At 37.5% G+C, this 24,639-nt stretch overlaps 1 protein-coding gene across 1 annotated transcript in view; it reads left to right on the top strand.

Moving 5' to 3' along the window:
• Nucleotides 1-825: 825 nt before the first annotated feature.
• Nucleotides 826-24,639, top strand: part of CCDC57 (coiled-coil domain containing 57) — a gene marked incomplete at its 5' end in the record, with an annotated part of 30,815 nt that continues 7,001 nt past the window's right edge. Inside the window, 11 exon segments of the mRNA XM_032199956.1 lie at nt 826-883; nt 9,006-9,114; nt 10,674-10,811; nt 14,141-14,378; nt 16,160-16,260; nt 20,309-20,503; nt 20,505-20,538; nt 21,196-21,332; nt 24,115-24,138; nt 24,140-24,238; nt 24,579-24,639. Of these exon segments, the coding sequence (XP_032055847.1) occupies nt 826-883; nt 9,006-9,114; nt 10,674-10,811; nt 14,141-14,378; nt 16,160-16,260; nt 20,309-20,503; nt 20,505-20,538; nt 21,196-21,332; nt 24,115-24,138; nt 24,140-24,238; nt 24,579-24,639 (1,194 nt within the window).

The following is a 24,639-nucleotide window of genomic DNA, read 5'->3' as shown; positions in this document are numbered from 1 at the left end:
AGTCATCTAGAGTGACTAAGAGAAAATCACACTTTACGGCCAGTTCATGCATTACATCTTCCTCAGTGTCACGTAGACGATGTACTCTGTTTTAATTGTTTGATACATTTGTGAATAATGAAGTGGCTTGGTAGCAGAACATACTTATCTGTGCTGCATAACCTATAGTTTCAGTTTGCCCAAGCTTGGGTTTTACAAGCTTTTTGAAGCTTTTCAAGCAATGCACAGGGAGTTAGGAGAGAATGGAAAGCTTGCTCTCTGTCAACTCCTGTTTCAAACAGCTGTGCCCACAATAGGCTGAGGTGCTCTTTCCTGATCTGGAGTAGGGAGAAATTGTTTAATACTAATGAATGAAACAGGAAGACATGCGAACAGCTAAATGGTATTTGGGACTATGACACAAGTGTTGGCTGTGTGTTGGAAGAAGTGGGTATTATTAAAAGAGGCTGGAATTAAAAAGGAGTGTGTGCTTACTCGCACAACGTGAAGGAAGGACTGCTGTATGATAACGGGGAAGATGCTAGAAAAAATTATGGTACTAGGTGGCTGGGAGCGAATGCTACGAGAGAAACCGATTAGCACTGGTTTATTGAGCAAGAAGGGGGGGGGGGGAGCGAGGGGAACCGACTGGCGGTACTGAACAAGGCTGGAGCAGGCGGCAGCTCGCGGCTGACGGCCGCGGGGCCAGCGGTGGGCGGGCGGGGCCGCGGCCGGCGGAGCGCGGACTGGGTACGAGCCCTGCTCGCCAGAGGCCCGCCCGCGGCTAACGCTGGGACGGACGTCAGAGGCCGCGGTTCCCATGGTGACGCCCCCCCCACCGGGCAGGCGGGGCCCACCACGGTTCCCATAGAGACACGGCCTACAGCCGCGAGCAGGAGGACGGGTGGGTTGGCGTTGGTAGGAGCCAAGCTGTGCCCGGGTTACTCCGCGTGCGCCATCGGAAGGCGTATCGTCCGCGCGTCTTCTGCTTGTCCTTCAGGGCTGCCACGCGGCACCCGTGCGTCTTGTGCCCCCTCTCTCATCGGGGACCTGTCTTTCTGCTCTCCCTGCCACGAAGTGCCCTCTATCTGCTGCCTTTGAGTCCCAAGCATTATCTTCTGTTATGCTCTGCTCTTCTCTACTGCCTTCTTTCAGGGTACTCGACCTCGGTAGTCTGCCTGCCATCTGCATGTGCTTTTCTACCTCGGAGCGCTAGACTCAAGACTCTCTGAGCCACTTATGGGACCTCTCACTCCTCATTCCACAATCTGCTTTCCGCCTGCTGGCTTTCCCCAAGGCAATGTTTTCATTCTCTCTTGCTTAATTCTGTCTTTTTCTCCCTCTCCGCACTTAAAGCGTCCCTCAGAGTACTTGGTCCTTGGCTTGCCAGTAGCTTTCCTTTCTTCCATCCGTGTATCAGTCTCTTCCTGTCGTTCCTGAGAATACTTGCTCTAGGGATACAGTGTTAGTGCTTCTTGTAATGTGTAACCTTTTATTTATCTTCCTGGATACTCTTTAGCGTATGCGCCTGTTTCCTAGTCTCAGGGGTAATTGTTTCTTACAGTCATACTTTGTCTTTTATTTATGCAGTCCCTCGTGCCTTCTATTCTTCTGCTTGTCCTAATAGCAGAGCCTGACATCAGGCAGTCATGAACCCCCATAGTACAGCCCATCACATATTTTGCCAGCTGTGTCCCTGTTTATTACCAGACATTCCAGGTTTCTTTTACATGTTACTGGTCCTTAACCTATCCTCCAGTTTCTGCTATATTTTGTCTGCTCTGATAAGATTGTATAATGCATGATGTATGTTTGCTGTTTTATATGACTGACCTTACTTGGAAGGTAAATAGCAGAAGAGCTACTAACAGTGAAGAGAGAAACAGCACAGAAGTGATACTAACTTGTATCACTAACTGTAGTATTTTTTTTTCTTGGAACTGCATCCATATGGTGTGTGTTTGTTTTTTTTTTTTGTTTTGCCTTGCAACAGTGATAGGGCACAGAACGACTTAACACTGTAGCTGCACATATGTGGCCTGTGCTACTTGAACATCTTCCTGTGACTTGCAGCACATAGTGAAACATCTGTGATAAAATTCAGGTGGTCTTGTCTTGTTTTGTTTTGTTTCTTACTGCTTCATCAAGGAAAACAGTTGCGACTAGACAGAGACACATAATGGTTACAGGCTATGTGGGAGTGTCTCACTTTTGTTAGTAGTTTTGAAAAGAATCCAAGCAATACTACCGTATTAGCTCTACCAGTCTGTTATGCATATCTTATTCTTGGTGCAATGTGCAATATGTTACAAGGATAGCAAGGAACAGAGAATAAAGTACGTATTCTTTGTACCTTGAACAAAATGTGAAGGATTTAAATCTATTTTACAAGTAGGGGTTGTATGGAAGTCTGAAGGTTACCATAGGATCATTTAAGCTGGAAAAGTTCTTACCTTGCTCTCTTTATTTAGTTGAAAAGTAGCTAGCTTAAATGTAGCATCTAATCTTGTATCACTGAAGTAGCATTTTATTAGTAACGATAGTGAAATCCCCACTGAATCAGATATGCTAGCTGCATTTGATTTTGTCTGATTGACCACCAAGCCATAATTTTTCTTTGGTAAAAGAGGCTGATATAAATTCCGTTAGGCCTATATGTGGAGCAACAGGAGTACCTATCAAACTGCTCTTTATGGATATGCTTAAAGTAAGTTATTGGATTTTAATAGGTATCTCTGCAGTTGATGTTGTATGGCTAAGCTGTTTTTGTTGTAAGATGTAGTGTCATATCTATGCTGCTTCCTTCTTTTAGTGTCATTAGATGTATTTTTACTGTTCTTCTCTTGACTGTCAGACATCCAGGTGATCTATGCGAGTTATACTTAAAATTGCACTGTGATTTCCCTGAAAATTCTACCCCCAGAAGCATTCAAGGCCAGGTTACATGTATCTTTGAACAACCTGGTCTGGTAGAAGGTGCCATGCCCATGGCAGGGGGGTTCCATTCTGACTCTGATTTCTGATATGGTCATTACTCAAGCTAACCTACAGTTATAAATACAGCTGTTATTAATGGCAAAATACTCCCTTATCTCCTATTAAAATGCATTTCTTAAAAAAAAAAAAAAAAAAAAAAAGGTCTCTGGTGGAAAGCACATGTTTAAGGCTACTGACGTCTTTCAGTTTAAGGCAGTAAGCAGAGATGGGCATAGATCCTGATAGGACTCTGTCTGTGGGTCATATTGCAATAACAGCAACCTTTCATCTTTACTTATTCATATTTTTCTATGAAGCTGGTGATTCTCATGTTAAATGTAACATGCATCCACTTCAGAGTACCCCATTCAATTTACAAGTGCCATTAATTCAAGGAAGTTAGGTGCTGTTGGGGAGGAAGTATATTTTTTAGAGACAAGCTACTTTTATGGGAAACGTACACGTTTTAATTTTGAGATGGTTGTAGTAATAGTACTAGTAATAGTTGTAGTAATAGAAAAAGTATTATTGTTCTTAACCATTTCTTTCCAAAAAAGTAAAGTGACTTAAGTTTGATAATTCTGAGGATTTAATAATCTGGAGATGTGGTTTTATTTTTGATTCTTTACACAAAGGTAATGTCTAATAACGTATTGCTAAGGTTAGCTAATGCATCATGTGTCGTTTTTTTTACATAGCTTTTACAAAAGTGTTTTGATACGTTATTTGGTTTAGACTGAGCATAGTTTCTTTCAGTGTTGCTAGAGTTCAGAAAGCGTACCATAGGTGTATCTTATCTTTAATGTATTTATGTAGCATTGCATGTAACAGGCAAAAAGGCTCATGCATATCCACTTCTATGTGTTTTACAAAAAAAAAAAAAAATCTATTTCTGCTTACCCAAACGAAGAAGATACTACTTATGCTATTTTGTGTACTATAGCATAATTTGAAGATTACTAACAAAAAGCATAATATGAACAGAACACTTAATTTGATTTTGATTGCCTTAAAAATAAATGGGAATTCTATGCCAGCAGAATTAGGACCAGTAGACTGTTGTCTTCTAGCAGTGTTTGTTGTTCTGTTATTCAGTGTGCCTGAGAAAATCAAGCTTTTTTTTTTTTTTTTTTTTTTTTTTTTTTTTAATGCTTGTCACTTTCAGCTAGCAGAGACTCATTATTTGAACATGGAGAATTAATTTCTTTAGTTCATCTGTGAGGAAAAATAAGGTTAAAATTGTGCCAAGCTTTACCATAGAGATACTGCATCACGTTTGCTGATCTGGAAATCTCTTTCATTTAAGAAGATTAAAAAGCCACTGTTTCAAAGGCACAGTTGTCTGATTTGTACTCTGCAACCCTGTTCTTATTCAGATGGGATTATCTGGAACTACTGACACAATAATATAGTGTGGCGAGAAGCTGCAATGACTCCAGAGATTTGTGATTTTTTTTTTTTAATCAGAGCAGAGATTTATTTATTAAAGTAAAAATCAGCCATTATATATATAGTACTTCTTGAAATAATAATAGCTTCTCTTCTGCTGAGTTTATCATTATATGTAAGGCAAATGTGGAGAACAAACAATCGGAAGAGATGGAAGTGAAGCAGATAGTTACACCAGAAAAGAGCACTACTTCTATGTTGTTTACTTGCTTTTTAAGTTTAAAGATGTGGTTAACATGTTACTGAAATAAAGCTATTTCCCCATATCTGTTGTACTTTCTGAAAAGTGACTTAACTGAGAACAGAACAGGAGGTTTGTAATTGATGAGTAAAGTATCATTGGGAAGGAGACACAGGAAGTATATTAAGATAATAGTGGCAAGAAAAGACTAATGGGACACAGCAGTTAATATTGTTAGTGAATGGAAAGATCTAATCCTAGTAGTCAAGTATTTTGATTTGACTTGACATAAATGTCTTCAAGAAAAGAGAAATGTATGCAGTTAACAGCTCTTCTTTTGGCGCTAGACTGCTCTTAGGTTCTTGATAGAAAGCATGCCTTTGAGTGACTTAATTATTTCATGCCTCTGTTTTCCATCTGTATAAAGGCAAAAATTATATTTTCACACCCCAAAATGTAGTGGCATTTAGTAATTAGTAAAAGAGAGCTACATGACTGCCAGTTCCCTTGTCAAAAGAATATGCTGCAAGATGTCATAAAGCGATTGCAAGACATGCATGAAAATTTTAACAAACTAAAAGATTTTGTCTATAACCTAAGAACTTTAGAAGAGAGAGATGAAGGGTTAGAACTCTATGATGTCACATTCACTCATCTGAAAATTTCTGAAAATGCTAAGCAGGCAGAGATTAGTGATCTTAGAATACAGCTGGATACACTGAAGGAAATGCTTGTCAATGAAAGAAGAAAAAGACAAATACTATCAACAAAACCTTGAAGAGCATCAGTTAGAGCTGGAACAATTTTGCAGGTGAGATGCACATCATCTTGAGTGCCATCACATGGCACATGCAGGACAACCTTGTGATTAAACCCAGTCAACATAGGTGGATGAAAGGCAGATCCTGCTTGACTAACCTGAACTCCTTCTAGGATACAACACTGTACTTGGTGGATGAGGGAAAGGCTGTGGATGTTGTTTTCTTGAACTTCAGCAAAGCATTTGATACCATTTCCCATGCATTCCCCTGGAGAAAATGGTTGCTCATGGCTTGGGTGGATGTACTGTTGGCTGGGTAAAAAACTGTGGATGGCCAGGTTGAAATAGTCATTGTGCATGGAGATTAATCAAGGTGATGGCTGGTCGCGAGAGGTGTTGCCCAGGGGTCAGTACTGTGGGCAATTTTGTTTAATATTTTTATCAGTGATCTTAATTTATCAATGATGATCCATCCCTGGAGGCTTTCAAGGCTAGGTTGGATGGGGCCTAGGCCAACCTGATCTAGTGGGTGGCATTCCTGCCTGTGGCAGGGGTTTTGGAGTTAGATGATCTTTAAGGTCCCTTCCAACCCAAGCTGTTCTATGATGATTCTGTGGTCCTTGATGAAAGGATCAAGTGCATCCTCAGTGAGTTTGCAGACAACACCAAGTTGTACAGAAGTGCTGATCTGCTTGAGGGTAGAAAGGCTCTGCAGAGGGATCTGGACAGGCTAGATTGATCGGCTACATCCAATTGCATGGTATTCAACAAGGCTAAGTGCCAGGTGCTGTACTTGGCATAACAACCCAAGGCAAAGAAATAGGCTCAGGGAAGAGTGGCAGAAAAGCTCCCTGGCAGAAAAGGACCTGGTGGTACTTGTCAACAGCCAGCTGAAAATGAGCCAGCAGTGTGCCCAGGTGGTCAAGAAGGTCAATGGCATCCTGGCTTGCATCAGAAATAGTGTGGCTAGCAGGACCAGGGAAGTGACTGTTCCTTCCTATTCAGCGCTGGTGAGACTGCATCTAAAGTACAGTGTTCGGTTCTGGTCCCGTCACTACAAGAAAGATATTGAGTTGATAGAATGCGTCCAGAGAAGAGCAACGAAGCTGGTGAAGGGACTTAGAAACAAGACATATGAGGAGCAGCTGAGGGAACTGGGGTTTAGTCTGCAGAAAAGGAGGCTGAGGGGAGACTTCATCACCCTCTGTAACTGAAAGGAGGGTGTCAGTCTCTTTTCTCAGGTTGCCAGTGATAGGATGCAAGGAAATGGCCTCAAGTTGTACCAGAGGAGGTTTAAACTGGAAATCAGGAAGAATTTCGTCAAGGGAAGGACGGTTAGGCAATGGAATGGGCTGCCCGTGGAAAAGGAGTTCCAATCCATGGAGGTACTTGAGACATATGGGTGTGGACATGGTTTAGTTGTGGACCTGGTAGTGTTAGGTTGTTGGTTGGGCTTGATGATCTTAAGGGTCTCTTCCAACCTAAAAGATTCTATGTGATATCCTTAGAATGGTATGCAGGAAAAGGGAAATTTAGTTCCTGTAAGACAAAACTTGCATTGGGTTAATGCAGTAACATTGTTCATACAGTAGAGAGCACTCTGACTATGGAGATAAGGTTGCCTATTCTGACAGAGGGATGCTTAGAGCATGAACAGAGTGAAGGCTAACAGAAGTGACCCTGGCTATTTTTACACCTCCTATACCTTGAGTTCTACCAGTGACTTATTCAATTTATAGCAATGGGTTAGAGACAGTGTAGCATTAAGTGAAAATTAGCATGCTTTCCCTATGGAAAGTGTGCTTTCCCTAGGACAGCATGTCCCTACATAAGGGATATGTGTTGGGGAGCTGGCATGATTATAGGGGAGACATTGCGGAGAGCAGAAAAGGATTTGTCAGAAGAGAACACTTTTTCCTTGGGGATTGGTTTTGTAATTCATTATTATGATACCAGAATTTAATTTGTAACAATCATATAGTTCACATGTGATGTTTGATTTCTTGGGTAACTTCTTGTTCTTATGCTCATAGCAGTAAGCAAAATACTTGACCAAATTAAGACAAGAAAAAAACTTGCTGGACACTAGCTAGATCAGATACTGACAGGTCTGTAGATGTGTTGCTAAGGAGCTGGGATAGCAATAGGTATACTGTTAGATTAGACCTTTAATCAGAACCAAAGATATGGCTTTCTTTTTGAGCAGTGAAACATCTCATATTCCAGAAAGGGAATGAAGTGATTGATACTGAACAAGACTTTCAAAGATGAATTATATTGTGAATGTATGTATGGATAAGGCTTCAAATGTTTGCAAGTGAAGTTAGAAATGTTCTACCATGCACAGTGATATAACTGTTGGGAACAGCAGACTTAAACAGAACTTGTCCTAACACAGCCTCCTCTGCCTGTCCTGCATGGTATGGTGCTGACCTTTTCTGTATGACAGGAACTTCTGTGTTTTCATTGTAGCCATAGTCTAAAGTATCCTACCAGTAGCTGTCTGGAGAAGTCATTATGATTAGAGTCTAGAAACTAGAAAGACAGAAATATGACTTTTTTTTTTTCTTTTTCCTTTGCTTGCTTACTTACAATATATAAAGATTTATATATTGTACAACATATGTAATAAACTTTAAAAAAAGCTTATAATTAGTCCAAGCTATTTTGTATCTAACCTTCTGATGAATCCCTATTAATCAATAAATAAAGAGGGTACAAGCATGTATCTTTAACATAATGTGAGGCCAAATAGCTTCTAACAAAAAGAGATCACGTTATATTTACAAGGTGGTGCTGCTTGCCAGAATATAGCCTTATTCACAAGTGTTCTTGAGAGTCACACTGAATGACCAATTCAAGAAGGTCCAAGGCTGATGCAATGGCTAATGTACTTTATAAGGTGTTCTGAAGTATCACCAAACAAATAGCAATAGGATTGAATAAGTATTATCATTTGACTTTGGTAACGTGGCAACATATGCTGGTCGCAAAACTGTTCAAAGAAAAGGGGGTGGGAGAAGGCAGGGAGAGTGGAGAGTAACTTGAAGCGTGGAAAAATGATCCACTTGAACTCATTCTCAGGGAGCTTCACCAGTGAATATTCTCTATGATGGGTTAAAGGGGAGGTTATCTGAGGGTGTAAAGAGCCTGTGTCAGAAGAGGACATCTAATTTTTAAAGAGTACTGTTCAAAACTTAATGCAATCTGGTAGCTGAGAACTGTTGAAACAATACTAATTTTTATTAGTTATTTTTTAAATAAATTTATAAATTTATAAATTTATTTATTTATTAGGGGAACATACTGAAATTATTTACTGAAACATACGATATACTTTGTGTTGTGTGACCTTTTTAATTGACAGTGGACATCTTGGAAAATCAGTAAAAACTTGTATTTTAAAAAGGATATCAAATAGTATGCACATAGTGGGTCATGTTGCTTTAAAAGGTTTATTCACTTAGGTGCAAGATAATTTTTTTTAAAGCGATCACTAATTATGAATAGTGGAAAGGGGGGAAATCTATCTGGCTGTTTCTTTAGGAAATTCTTGCATCTTATATCTCTAGTTGTGTTATTGTTCAAAAGGTTTTCTATATGTATGCCTCATTAGCTCACCAGAGATGCTCTTTGATATAAATTTATTTTTGTTTGTAGTTCTGATGACAGTCACATAGGTCATCAGCGTGAGGAGTACATAAGCCTGAAGCATCACATGGAGAGAAAAATCCAAGAAGTAAAAGGAGAGCTTGCTTGTCAGAAACAGGTATAGGAATGTAGAGAAACAGTGTTGTGTTGCTGTGATGCCACATAGCAATCAATCATTTATGTATTACGATAATATTATGTTTTAATACTGCTATAGTTGTATAAGTGTGTATTTTGTTTTGGTTTTGCCTTTTCTGTTTAAATTTGTGAGAGGTATAATGACAAGTTAAAAATAAATATATATGCACTACTTGTTTAGTAGCTGTTGCTTTACTTGTCTGGCAGCTGCCTCTTGTAACGAACTGTTGGGAATGTGTTCAGTAATCTGAGATTGTGTAAGATTTTTTTATGTAGGCAGCACACTGCTAAATTTGTTAACCTTGACACTGCAGAAAAGGTCAGCCTCAAAGCTAGAAGCAGTAATATACTATATATATTATATTTTTATATAATAAAAAACTAGAAGATGGGTAACATACGTTGTTTGTTATACATCCAATTACAAGGCGCTTTTTTCCCATTCTGCCTCTTATATTGATGTAATTTCATAATAAAAGTCTTACTAACTGTCAGTGGAATGTGACCTTCAACTGTGAAACCTTGAGGAGATTGCAGTTTTCCCACCTGTCCATATTTTAAAAAACAACGAAACCTTCTTTCCTTATTTTTGTATGAACAGGATGTTAAAATGATATTTTAAATTATTCACATAGCAATGTGGTCAGTCATTATAACTGAGATGTTTAGTTTTTGGCCTCTCATCCAAACAAATGTAGAATATAATTGGAAGTGAATTTGGGAAATGAGACTGCTTTTCTCTTGACATTTAAGAAGAAAAAGAAGCAGTGCTAGGCCAAAAATCATAGAATGACTTGGTTTGGAAGGGACCTTAAAGATCATCTGGTTCCAACTCCCCTGCTGTAGGCAGGGATGCCACCCATTACATCAGGTTGCCCAGGGCCTCATCCAACCTGGTCTTGAACACCTTTAGGGATGAGGTACCCACAGCTTTTCTGGGCAACCTGTTCCAGTGCATCACCACCCTCTGAGTGAAGAATTTCCTTCTAATATCTAATTTAAATCAACCCTCTGTTATTTAAATACTGTTTCTGCCTGTCCTATCCTATCCCCTTGTGTAAAGGGGGGACACCTTTATTTTATGAAGTATAAATGTTCCTGAAAAATAAAATACAGTATCAACATGTTTATTGCTTAGAGAGAGTTACACAGTGGACTAACTAATTCTCAATGACCAGTGGCCAAGTAAAACCATAGGTACAGAGGAAACACCTGTACTGTTCATGAAGTTTATAATGCAGACATTTACTCTGGTGTTTTATTTTCCCATTTTCTGAAAACGATTAATAGGTGTAACATAGGAACACTTCTGAGAAACGAAAAATCATTGTCCATTTTGCAGTAAGAAGATGAGATAATGAAGCCAAATTATTTTTCTGTGGAGGCATTTTTTGACAGAGCCAAAAGGTATATGCTTTGAGTCCCTGTTGTGTAATTTAAAGAAAAATTCATTTTCCTTTTTTTTTTTTTTTAATCTCTATTCTCATTGTAATTTAGATACTAATGTATTCTGCTTCCCCTTCTTTCCCTCTCTCCTAGGCTGAAGCTTATCTACAGAAGACAGGCTACAGGCTGCATGAAATGGAAACTCTTCTTTCTGCTATGACTGTTGAGAAAGAACAGACAGTACAAGCATCATTGTTGAACTATGGTATTTTCTCTGAAGGAGAGAAACAGGTTAGACAACACTTCACCTCTTGGCTTAGATAAATACATTCTGAGATGAAAATCTTATGGGTCTTGTTTCCACTGAATTTCTTGTAAAGAGTTCCTCTAAGGCACCTGTTTAATTCAAAATATAGGCATGTGGCCTGGAATATACATATGGTTAGGTGTCATGGGCTTTATTATGGCTGATCTGTAACCTACTGGGAAAAGGAACAGTCTGTATGTAGAAAGATGGTTGGTCCAAAAGAAGACAGTGTACAGTACCATTGTGGCACATCCAAATGGGAAGAATTGTTTTCTGGAATGTACCTGAGACTCTTAGTTGCAATTTGGGGTCAATCTGGAAGTTGTGAAGTTATATTTTGAAGCCTTGCCTGTAAAAATCTTAATCTGCCAGCTGTTTAAAATAATGTCCTTTATTTTAGTCTCAGAAACAAGTTTTCCTTTCATTCCTACTTAAATGCATATGTTAAAAAACAAAACAAAAAAACACCACCATTCAAAATTGGAAACATGCTGGTTTGAAGCCATGCTGGAGGGTTGTGCATTAGAATTGAAAATGGTCTATTTTAAAAGAGTGAAAGTAATAACTGTGCTGCAGTGCATCCTACTGGGCAGTTACAGATACTCAGCAGTAGATTAGTAAGTGTGTGTTATCTGATCTTGCTGAAAAAAGAAAACAAAGTAATGTTAAGCACGCCCAGTGTTTTCTATGGTAAGTAATATATTCAAGAAGTTAAATGAAAACATTTTTTTATAATAAAATAGACGAAGGTAGACTGCAGCACACACATTTTATGGAGCAAGTTGTTTTTCCAGTTTCATCTGAAATTGTACTGATTTGTAAAGTGTTCATTCAAATACAAAGAGAATAGAGATTGGTAAGGGGACATTATTTTACTATTGACTTTCACTATACTTGCCCACTGTAATCTGTTACTGTCACTGGTATAACTTTGTTTTCATTTTCACGCTTTTCTTCATGTTCTTGTATTCTCTCTCTGTGTTACATTTTTGGCCTGTAGGACAAGCAGTACCCATCTCAGCAAAACTATTTTTATCTCTGATTTATGTGAAGGGTCATTGTTTAAAAAACAAACAATAAAAAAAATTGTAGTATTCTGAACTAGGACCTTATCTCTTTTTATTTTATTTTTTTTTTTCTGTACAAAATGAATTATAAACAAACAGAAAATAAAAAGATTAAAAGTTAAAAACTGGTTAACAACTGCATCAGTGATTCTTCCTAAAGAAGTAATAGTGTCTGGGCTAGCATCTTCTTCAGACTACTGAGACAAGAAAGATTAATATTTAAATACAGTGTAGTACAATATTATCAGTGTGTAGTTCTTTTCTTCAGATTGGTCTGAGACCCCCTGAAAGTTCTAGAAATATAGCACTAGTCATTCTTGGGCTTTAATTTAGCAACAGATGTGAAACACACCAGCCTGGAAAGTTTTGCTTGTAGTTGCTTGAGTTTGAGTATGTCTTAGATCACACGTGCCTAACTAGAGCATGCTAATACCATACAAGTGCATTGATAAGGAAAGATCACTTACAGTAACTCTGGATGAAAATGTGGTCTTCCGTTTAGACCCTTTTCCACTAGCAAATACCTGGAACAGTTGTATTCCTGTTTCAGACCATAATGGTTCATATGTGTGTTGCAGATTGAGATGCAGTTCTGGGCCCCAGAATTCAGAATACACATTTGATGTACTGGTACCTACTGCTGCCTTTCTCTTGAAGTCTTTTCAGTCTCCCTTTTCTTAATCCTCACCTAAACAACCTTGGAGAGATTGTAAAAGCAGAACAGACAGAGATTATTCTCATATTCTGGATACCCCGTACTCCTAGGGCAGAAAGAGCCACAGGAGAGGGGCTGTGAGGCAGCCGGCATCCTTGCAACAGGGAAATTTAATTGGAAGTCCATTAGCATCCCAGCTTTTAGATGACTCTCGTAGAAGAGTAAGGGGACTGAGGAAAGTGGGCAATGGTGGAGTAGACTGAAAAGGAGTAGTATTAGAAACCAATGCAAGGCATAAATGTTGAATTTCAAATAATTTGTTGGCCTGTGTCCAGAGTATGCACAGCATCTTGATTTGCCTTTCCCTCTGGAGAGGCAGGACTGCTGCTTTGCAATAATTAAATATTAGGGTTGAATACAAAGAAACATTTTGGGGGCTCAGTAACATAAATTAGCAGCATTCAATACAAATATTACGAACACATTAGACTCTTTTTCTTTTAAAAAAATATCTGATCTGGATGGTTTGCAATTAAGATTAATTTAGTGACTATAATAGTGTATATTCTATAATTCTAGGGTTTTATCATACTCCTGTGCCAAAAAGTATCTATTTCTTAAATAGATGGTGACAAATGTCTCCACCAGCTAGGGAGGATTTTACAAAGTGGAATTTAAATTCTTCACTGTTTGAATGAAGTCACAATTATAATACACTGCTGTCACTCTAATGTAACTTCTTCAAAAATGTTTGCAGCCACGCTTTGAAAAATGGTAGAAGTAATTAATGTCAGGACTCAAATATGTAATCTTTCATTGGTCCTACCAGAACTGTCTTGAAGGTTGTGCTGGAATTTTGAATGACCAGGAAGTATGTTTTACAATGTGTCTATTTTGATTGCTCATGTTGTATTTTTTTTTTTTTTTCCTATACAATTTATAAAAAATAATTATTTTTTTTTCTGTACATGTATTCTTCCTAAATATATGCTGTTGCTGACTGTCAGAAATTGGATTCTGGATCAAGCAATATTTGATGCAACAGGAAAACAGTTCTCAAAGGTTATGATCTAGAACATTTCACTTTGTTGTCCCAATTGGGCCATCACTTTATTCACACACAACTAGCTTTCCATATACTTCCCTTTTTCCAGCTTAGCAAAGTATGTCCAGCCTCTTTATGTTCTTGTGAACAGATGATCTCTAATGACACCTCTGAGAATTTCACACAACAGAAAGGAGTTTGGTATTGGGCCAGTAAGTTCTTTCAAGAGATGGTGTACCCATGCATTAAAGAGAGACAGCACACTTCAAAGAACAGTGATAAGGTAGAGCCACCTCTGTGGCCATCTTCTTCCCTTTCTGTGCCTCCTCCCCCATGTCAGGTTCTCATTGCAGCATTTCTGTTAGCACTTTTTTTTTTCCCCAGGCAAATCCTCAGAATGACCGCATCTTTTTTCTATGGTTCTTTTCCCATATCGTCTGTTCTTGGATTGAAAGTATGAATATCTGTGTGTGGTGTGGTGGTATGGTATGATCTGTGTTGCTCATGAATGAAGGATTGTTATTGTGTTGTGCTTTTATTTTACAGACACTTCAATATGATGATAAAAGTTATCTTAGAAAAGATATTCCAATCTTGGAAATACAGAAGCTGAAAGAGCAGAATGCCAGCCTTCGGGCTGCTGTTGCACAAATGAGGAAAGAAATGGAGAGTCTTGATGAACAGATACAGTCCTCTCTTTCCTCTGACAAACAAACTATCACTGGCCTAACTACAGACATCTGTCACTCAATCCTGGTAATTTGGTGGAAAAGGCTGAGGGTGTGTTACACAGATGTATAACTGTCCTGCATGCTTTTTTTTTTTCTTCCCTTAGGTGACACTCTTAGCTTAAAGAAACTAAACTTTTAAAATGTATCAAATTAAAAATACATAGTACTTTGAAATGCATCCCTTTTACCAAATATTGTCACAAATCAGTGGGTGGCTAACAGATTTTTAGTCTCTCTCAGAAACATTTTAGTGTATCACTGATTAAAAACTCTATCTTTTTTCTTTTTTGCATTAATCTTTTCGGAAAAAAGCTGATAACAGAAAATAAATAAATGCGTGAACTACAGAAGGCTTGTCTACTACATTTAGACATTTTGTAGTAAATTTATGAAAATTTTTGAAGTTTGATTTTTGGTTGGCACTAGTACAGGCCTGTTTGGAACAAACTGGCATTTTTCTTCATAAACATCTTGTGACTTAGAACTTTAGAGAGAATAGAGAAGGAATCAACTATACTTAGTAATGGAATAACAAGCTTGATTTGTTTTCATTTTAAAAAATGAATAGATGAGAACTTTTTCAAGGACTTGTGTGGAGTAGCTAGCTCTGGTTTTTAGCACCTTTTACCAGTATGTAAGTGTAGGTAGATAGCTGTTTTATGCATCTTTCTATGCCTCGTTTATGTAAACATTTAAGTTCTGATTGCTTTAAGCTATTCCAGACCCACTATGAATTGTTTTATGTATTTCAGAAAACTAAGATAACACTGGTGAAAATCATTGTGTTGTACCAAGCTGTCATTAAGTTTTCTCTGTTTTAATTTTGCAGTAGGTGGGATTTGTCATATCAGTTTGCAGAATTAAACTCTCACTTACAATGTGAAATAATGAGTTAATGAAGTCTGCATTTTCATTAAATTTAAGCATATATTCTTCTTGATAGCCTTGCTAATAATGAGACATTAACCTTGTTAATAATTAAACATTAATAACCAATTAAAGCAAAAAATATATTTTTTAATAAAGAATAGTTCTTTCATACAAGCGGTTGAAGTTAGTCCATTGTTTTTTGAAGATACAGTCACAGATGCAGAAGATTTGTGCCTGCTAGAATTTATCAGTGTCCAAGAGAACCAGTCATTTTTGTCCGCTGATACATATTTTCAGAATTTAATTATCCATTTTTTCTTTGGCTGAAATTCTTTATTCAACTAAAATAATCCTCCTTATATCTGTTTAAAAATATATAGAGATTGTTTGATCTCTAAAAGAGTTTATAATGTAAATACAAGATTTTTAAGACAGTGGGAGAGTAACTTAAAAGGGCATTTCTGGTTTCCAGAAAGTCCTCTGTTCTTTTCCCTGCCTTGTCCACATAATTCAAAATGTTCACACTCCCATTTTTACTGTAAGTAAAAGAAACATTTTTTCAAAATTGATTTAAATTTATTGGTGATTTTTTTTTTCAACTGTGATAGAAAGAATCTGCTATGTCTTAACTATTCTTGTTATACTGAGTATTGCCAGTTTCCCAACAATTAAATAATGCAGTATTGGAAGAAATAAAAACTTCTGTCTGTGTGCTACTTACCAACAAACTGAACTTGTAATATGTCATCAATAGATACTTCTGTATTTGTAGATTACTGATAATTACATAGTGTGAGACTGTACTACTTTCTATATTTCCTCAACTCTGTTTACAGTGCATCTACTGAAGTAGTATAAATGTATAGTAATGAGAAAAAGTTCTGCAGCTATTGCTGTGAAAGCCCAAACTATATAAGTATGTATACATTCATATTATACTCGTCTTTTTTTTTTTTCTTTAAAGGTTCGTTTTGCACAGACCAAGTTTCAGTTAGAACCACGTTGAACAACATCAATGTCAGCTCAAATAACTTGGGTTGTATAATAAGCCCAAACACAGAAAAGGTACAAAGAGATTTAAACTACCTAAATATGTATGTGTAATTAATAATTAGCATATTATTTTATATACTCTTATTTAGCGCTAATGAGCTAGCAGTGACTTTTTTCAGACAAACTTACGCTCCTTCTTTCTAGGGAATAAGTTTTGACTAGTTATTTCCTGGCACAAGTCATTCTGATCTTTCAAGCTCTTTTTGATCTTTTTCCTCCCCCACTTTCAAATTCTTAAGCTGTTGTGTATCACCCGAATTTTCTGTTTTAAATTTGTTAGCCTTTTTTTTAATATCTAAAATTTTTCAATATGCTTTGAGTTGGATCAAATGATAACATAGATACTGTGTCAATAGTGGACTGTAACCAGCAGGTACTGTGAAGCTTTGGTTTGCATTTGCTTTTTGTTTTATGAAAATATGAATTTGAACTCCTGCCTTGTCTTTATTCTTCACTTTTTTTTTTTTTTTTTTTTTTTTTTTTTTTTTTTTTTTTTTTTTTAGCCTCTTCTCATTGTACACTTTGTTCTTCAGAAAAAGGAACTGGGGATATTGTATGAGACGTATGCGTTTTCCTTTAGAGAAACTGACGTGCAAGACGTGCATTTTCATAGAATAGGCTCGACAACCTGAACTGCCACAGAAGCGCTGCGGGGTACTCCCTGAGGTGGGCTGGCTGCCTGCTGGCTTTCCTCGGAGAGCCTCGTACCTGCCGGGCTCGCTTCCGCCAGTCCGTCGCTAGGGGGCGGTGCTGACTGGGCAGCGAGGGCTGCCTTCGGGGGCCTTTTGCATAGCCCGTGGGCCGCCGGCGGGTTAAGGACCTGCTCGATCTGGCTGGGAGAAACCACTGAAGCGCCTTCATCGGTTAGAGCGCACACCACTAAAGATGAAAAAGTTCATTGGCTCTGGAAGCGTTTTTTATTCAGTTCTAGGGTTTACAAATGTTAATTCTCATTATGTTGTTTTAAGGGTAGAAAGCAATGTCGGCATTAATGTACAGCAGAGGCATCTCTCAGTAAAATAATAATGGGATTGAGCGCTGAAACCAATAACACAGAATACCAAGTAAGGACTAAGTCACTATACGTTCTCCCCTTACTGCCCTCCCAGAGATTTCATGGTATAGCAAAAGAATTTTAAAGTAAGGACAGGTTAAAATACAATTTCAAATATTTTTTTTCTAATTCTTAAGTCATCTGTAAAATCTACCGATATCTGTTTTATGATTTAATTTTACTGCTAAGATTCACCACTAACCTTCTAAGTTCAAGAAAATGAAAATAACAACTAAGTAATGAAGAATGATGAGAGATAATTACATTAAAAGCTAATAGGTTTAGGAGCTGAACCAATAACAATGTTTAAATAAAATCTCAGAACCTTTTGAACCATGTGTAAAAAGGCGCATAACCTACCATCCACAACGATGTTTAATATTTTTTAAATACTGCATCATTTTGCTGAATATAAAAGTAGTTTTGTTTGTTCCTACTGTGAAATACATTTAGGAAGTTGTGTGCCAGTATAGACAGATCTTTTTTCCTTTTTTGCTACTTCCAGAATAGTTGAAAACTGAATTTTATACCAACTATTCTCTCTTTTGCAGAAAATATTTTACAAGCTACTGTCCGAGATGCATTCTTATTTTCTTTGAGTTCCTTTAAGTAGGGATGAAACCTTAATAAAAATAAATAAATAAATAAATAAATAAAGTGAGTGTGGCTTTGCCTTGGAAACACTAAGATAGTTACTGAACATTCTCTGTGCCAGAGATTAAACCTTTACTTCATGGTGCTAAACTGTATTTGAATTCTCAGGGCTGGATATGAGAATAAGAATATTTTGTAGACAGTGATCTGCCTTCAGTATGAAATAGTGAATTACTCTTGCTTCATGTGTATAAACAAGTAGTAGGACACGGACCTGAAAAGATTTTCTGAATTTCAGTCCTAACTCTACATCTTACAAGCTGTCGTTGTGTGTAATGCTGTTGAATGTTTTTATGAAAAGTTCATGAAAAATGAATTTTAAGGAAATAGTATTCTTCTCATTGACATGCATTGCACTTTCACTCTTGGTACAATGGAGGTGGTACATAGCATGACAGTTGGTAGTACTGTAAGTGGGCATTGCCTTTACCTCTCTTTATGTTAAGCCTCAGTGTTTTAATTTCACTGTGTTCGTATGAGGGCAGAATGTAATAATTTTCAGCTGCTTATGTTGGTAGCTTTGATATAAATTACTTTCTGTACACCAATGTGATATGCCTTCCTTCTTCCGCTGTGATGTCTTACATCATGTTTTTACAGATTCTACCCCCTGCGTTTATTTCTCCACCCTTCTGCCTGTCCTGGTTTTAGCTGAGATTGAATTAGTTTTCTTGTAGATGCTTGTATAGTGCTATATTTTTAGTTTGGTGATGAAAATAGTTGTTGATAGCCGACTGATGTTTTAGTTGTTGCTGAGCAGTGCTTACACTGAGTCAAGGTCTTTTGTGTTTCCCTTGCTGCCCTGCCAGTGAGGAGGCTAGGGGCACACAAGAAGTTTGGAGGAGACACTGCCAGGACAGCCAACCCAACTGACCAAAGGGTTATACCATACCTTATGATGTCACGCTCAGTAATACAACCTGGGGAAGAGGAGGAGGTAAGGGAGAATGTTTAGAGTGATGGCGTTTTTCTTCTTAACCGTTATGTGTGATGAGCCTGTGATCCTGGAAACAGTTGAACATCTGCATCCAGTGGGAAGCAGTGAACTAATTCCTTATTTTCCTTTACGTGTGTGCACAAGTAAAATATCTTAAACCATGAGTTCTTAAGTTTGTACCTTTCTGGTTCTTTCTGCAGTCCCACTGAGGGGGAGTGGGTGAGAGACTGTGTTGCTGAGCTGCCTACCAGGTTTAAACCACAGCGCTTACCCACAGTGTTTGTGGACTTATATGCTTTCTGTTTATGTTCTCAAGGGCCTCCTCTTTTATCCTCCTTTTTTCAGATACATGAATCTGAAGAAATAAGAGAATGTTTGGGAGTTGCGTGACATACTAAGCCAATGTGGTGGTTTGTTTGTTTGTTTTTGTCAGTATGGATAACACATTTCAGTGTGTACTCTTTGAATCACTGTGTTCAGGGTGATCATAGTTGAAAGCTGATTGGAACAGCACCATTACAGTACACTGCACAGTTACGGTGTGCTACCCTTCTATTTTATTTATATACAGAAGAGAAACTTGTAGATGAGCAAGATTTTTGCAAAACTATTTTAACATGGGTGATGTTTAGATACTTGTGGGTAATGTATAGTTTTAAAAAAGTCTTTAGGGAGATGATTTCTTTGGTGAATGATGAGTATTTAAATTAATATATGAAACATGTCCCCCTGGAAGAGGGGCTGAAAGAAGCCAGGCTCTTGAAAAACGTGGATGTGATTCTGTTCTATTCTATGATTCTAGCTTAATGATTCTATGATTCTATGGTCTTTTGGGTAAATACTTCATATATGTAAGACTCAGTTAGGGTTGCAGAGACAAAACCAATTATAGAATCTACTTTTTATTCTTCAGCTTTTTTCTCTTAACAGTGTTTTAAGTCATATCCACCCCACATGTGCATATGCATGCAATGATCACATAAGAAAGGGTTTGTGGTAGCTTGCTATTTGCAGTAAAATGTTTTTTCCACGTTTTATTTTGATATTATCTGCTCTCTTGTTTACAGTTATGTGGTGTGTATCCTGTATGTATTACTTTACACTTACAGGTAACAATATGGAGCATACTTGTTGGAACTTCCTAGGCTGTGATACTGATTTATTCCATTGTTTAAATTTGTCCGGTATTGCTTACAAAATCTTGAAAATGAACCCTCAAAAACAGGCTGCGGACTTCAACTTTGCTCTTTCTCTTCAACTAGCTTCTAATGTGTGTTTGTATGAATCTCTGAACATGCAGACCACATTTTCAAGATATTTTAATAAGTTCTATCTGTTGTTTTGTTGTTGTTGTTGTTTTGTCTGTTGTTGTTGTCGTTGTTTTTGTCTGTTTGTTTGCTTTGTTTTGTTTCCAGGGGTCAAAACACAAATCTCTTGAAGAAAAGATGGTAGATTTTTGCCCTATCTCAGATAATTGTTGTCCCGATGTTAGTCTGCAGTATGGTTTCAGCTGCCCTCTACAAGGAGTGCAAAATAAACAGAACGAAGCAGCAAGAAAAATACCAATTCTGAGCCAAGAGAAGCAGCAGCTGACTGAAATGGGAAACAGACACAAGAGCAGATATTGGAATGGTATTAAAGGAAGGTAAATGTATTCTAGAAAAGAGTGCTAGCTTACACATTTAGAATAAAAGCTTGTGAATCAGTTGATTCTTTGAACTGGAGAGAGCTAAATTTTAATATGAAAACAAAGTGCTGCACCTGGCTAATCCTTGAGCTGGATAGTTTATGTGAGACTGAAGTGCTGACTGTTCCAACTTAAGTATCCTGTGATAGAGTTCCTAACAAAAAACAGTGATAGTTTGTAGTCAGAAATTTTTTGCTAATGGACATCTTCGATGAAGGATTCCCTGGTGCTTAGATGTCAGTGTGGGAACTGGAAGTTGAACTAATACTTTTAAGAACAGAAGAGAGGTGGTTTATCTCTTAAGATGACAAAAAATATTTATGAAAGTAGAAAGGAAAGCTTACTATAGGATAACGTGGAATCAAGAGTATATAAAACGTAAGAAAACTTCACTGTGGACACTTAAATACCATGCAATAATTGCTCTGTCAATGAAGCAAACGTTAAATAAATAAAAAAAAACACTAGGCATGTTTTCGCATAGTATTGAATCCATCTCCAATGAAGGCCTCTGTTCAGTGATTCATTTATACTGGCTATAAACAGTTGTTGAAAATGTAATATTGATGGTAAAATAACTGAGAATACCTCCTTGGTATCTTCTCTCCTTTATAGGACTTTGGCATCCCATTAGCTCTAAGCGCTGCACAGTTTGTGTTGCCTCTGGTAGTCTTTCTCCAAGAGAGCTTCTCAAAAGAACACAGTGTCAGCTTTCAGCTCTAAAGCATCTACAACACAGGCTTGCAACACAGGTAATCACACACCTCTAGTGATAATGAACAGTTAAGCCAATTCTAGTTCCACAAATCTAACTTTCCTTAAAACTCTGCATTTAAATGCCTTTTACCAACTTCATCTCAAGTCCTCCTTTGGTACCTGGAAAGATTTATACTTGAAGGGTTACATTTGACACTTCAAAATTAACTTAAAGCCATGGTTTAAAGTCATGGTTTAAAGTCATAAATTCATTAACTTAAAGTCATGGTTTCATTCAAAAAAATTCAAAAACACTTGTGTTACTGCAGCATAAATGCAATCCCTGAACTACAAGCGTGAGTTTGCTAAATCTTAGTCTTAAATGAGTGAGATAAGGGTATTGAAGGATTTGCAATATGTTCAAAGATAAACTTGAAAATAATTAATCAGTGAGCATAATTCCAAGTATTCAGTGGTGTGGGATTTTGAAGAACCCTTGTCCAAATTATTGCAACAACACATTTTCCATATATGAAGGCAGAATGTGTAATTAACCTGTCTGTAATCTTTGTAACTTAAATAGAGCTTTTTATACTTAAATTGCAGCTTTCATGAGAGAGACAAGTGGATAAATTCTGGCTCCCCCAGTGGTTAGTGGCAGATCTCCCAATGACTTCACTAGAATCAGGATTTCACTATGTACTTTACTTAATTGATCAGCAGATTTGTTCCTGTGAGGATTGAGTCAGAGCAGCTGATTGTCGTTGTAGTGTTTGAGGGCAGCAAACAATGTTCTTTCAGAAAAGGTGAGGTTGTTGCTCTGAGGCATAAAATCAGTAGAATTATTAACCAAGTTCAGCTGGGGAAATACTTCCTCTGGGAACCTCTCTCGGGGCTTGTTCCAGTGTTTGATCGCAATGAGTAAAGAAATTTCAGATTTGGTGGTAGGGTTTGTGTTTTTGTTTTTTTCTCCCTTATGCTTAAGTAGAGTGTCCTGTATTTCATTATCTGCCTATTGCCTCTTGTTTGTCCACTGTATACTGCTCAGAAGAGTCTGGCTCAATTGTCTTTGCCTCCTCCACTTACCGCATCAGGTGCATATAGATGTTAATAAGATCCTTTCTGACATATCTCTCCTGGAGGCTAAACAAGGCCAGCCTCCCAGCTTCTGCTTTTATGTCAGATACTCCAGTCTGTTAAATATCTTTTTAGCTGGTTTGCTCCAGTGTGGCTGTTGTCTTTCTTCTAGTAGGGAGCCCAGAACTGTAAACAGTACTCAAATGTGGTTGCACCAGTGTCTGATAGAGAATAGTCACCTCTCTTGACCTGCTGGCAGTGCTTCTGATGCAGCCCAAGATGCTGTTGGCTGAAGACCTCAGGATGTATTGCTGCCTTACATTCAACCTGTAGTCTACCAGGATTCCTCTTTCTTTTCTAGTGAGCTGCTTTCTAGCAGCTTTTTTTTTTTTTTTTTTTTTTGGGGGGGGGGGGGGGGAGTGGAGTGGAAAGTATGTCTTTAGGAGTTTTTTCTTCTGTATTTTAAAACATTTCAACACATTTTTCATTGTTTTTCTTCCCTGTTCACTTCAACTCTTTATTTTTTTCTTTCAAAATTCATCTTAGAGCTTAGCTTGACTTTTGAACTGAGATCAGTCATTGCCCATCCATTGCAGTCTTCCTTTGCTTTATTTTTAATGAGGTATATACTAATGCTTGCTATTTTTCTTACCTCTCATGTTTTCCTTGTTCTTTTAAAAGTCATTAAAGATTCTTCTTGCTTTTGTAAAAATAAATTAATGTTGAAAATCCAATTTGTCCATGGCTCTTGGTGGGTCAGCATTTGACTGTATGTTTCCAGGTGATGTGTTAAACTCCAGCAGTAGCTGTCTTGCCTCTTCCATTCAAGGATGGCTTGGAGCTCATGATTGAAGTGGCTATCATTAAGCATCTTTCCAGCTCTGGAACATTTTGGGATAATCTCCATTACTGCTGAAATTTGTCCAAACTAGAAAGAAGGATCTCCTTTCTTACATTGAAGCGTTTCATCCTCAGTAGTCTCATTCCAGGCTGCTCTTCACACAGAAAATACCTGATGATGCTCCCGCTCCTGAACTGAGGCTGAGCTTCCAAGAACTGCTATTCTATTTGCTTGTTTGTTTTTTCATAATCCCTTGCCCTAGCCATGCTATGTTTGTTCCTGTGTTCAGTGTTATCATCCTCACCAAAACCAGACAGAATTTATTAGTGTAGGCTACCTGAAGAAATTTCAGTATCAGTTACTTTATACGATGGGTTGATCCCATTTCTTTAGTTTTAAATAGATAGCAAAAGACTTATTTTCACCTCCTTTCACAGGGCTGAAGCAGTTCACTTTTCGTCAGATTTAACTTGAATTGAAACATGCAGAAAGTTGGTGAAGCTTAATGGGATAATTAATTTTTGTTTGTTGTTTGTTTTGTTTTACATCTTGACAAATCACCTTTCCATAGCTGTGGTGGTTTTTCGTGGTGGTGGTTGGTTGAAGTAATTCTTTGGGGGCATTTCCTCTGTAATGTAATCATGGGGAAAGATGTAAGTGAAGAATAGCCCTAGCAACATAAACTTGAGTAGCAAGCAGGATGATAGTTACAGTGATAAGAAATTAACATTTTGAACAGAATTAGCAAGAAGTTTGTATTAGGAGGTTAGTTTGGCCGTGTTGTTCCAAAGGGAATGCAATTTTATTTAATCTTTATAAAAGATTATTTTAAATCTATTAGTGTAACAGCAAACTGAGCTATAAATGTATTGTTTTTAGAGGCCATGAGTTATTTGTGTTAATGTAACATTTCATACTAGGAGCTGCAGTATGCAAAGCAACATCAATCTCTCAAGGATCTCTTCCATAATTTCTGCCCTAACTTAAAGGGAGGAAAACGCTCCAAGCAGCTGTGGGGAAGAAACAGAATACCATCTGCCTCAGGTACAGTGCAATTTTATCATTAATCTAATTTTGTCTTCCGTTGGATTTTTCAATCAGAGTTCCTCAACAGTCATTTCCTGAAACAATGCATAATTTGCTAAGAGAGCTTTATTCTACTTCAGGCTTATTTAACTACTGTCTCACAATCACTTTTAAGATGTTCATCTTATACAAACTTTCAGAGTTATAATTAATAATTTTCTTCTTTAGTCTGCCTCTTTGGTGCCAAAGTCTTCTGTCTTTCTAAGACCAAGATGCACCAAAGAGATTTAAATAATTTTCAAATGTATCTGGTGTGAAAATATATATATCTTTATAAGATATATTCAAACTTGCACAGGTTAATCTAGATTTCTGTACTGGAAGTTGTGGGCCAGAACAACAAAAGGCACATACATCCT

The sequence above is a fragment of the Aythya fuligula genome, chromosome 18 (assembly GCF_009819795.1).
Source record: "Aythya fuligula isolate bAytFul2 chromosome 18, bAytFul2.pri, whole genome shotgun sequence".
NCBI classification, from domain to species: Eukaryota; Metazoa; Chordata; class Aves; order Anseriformes; family Anatidae; genus Aythya; species Aythya fuligula.
This window is presented reverse-complemented; position numbering and strand designations above follow the sequence as displayed.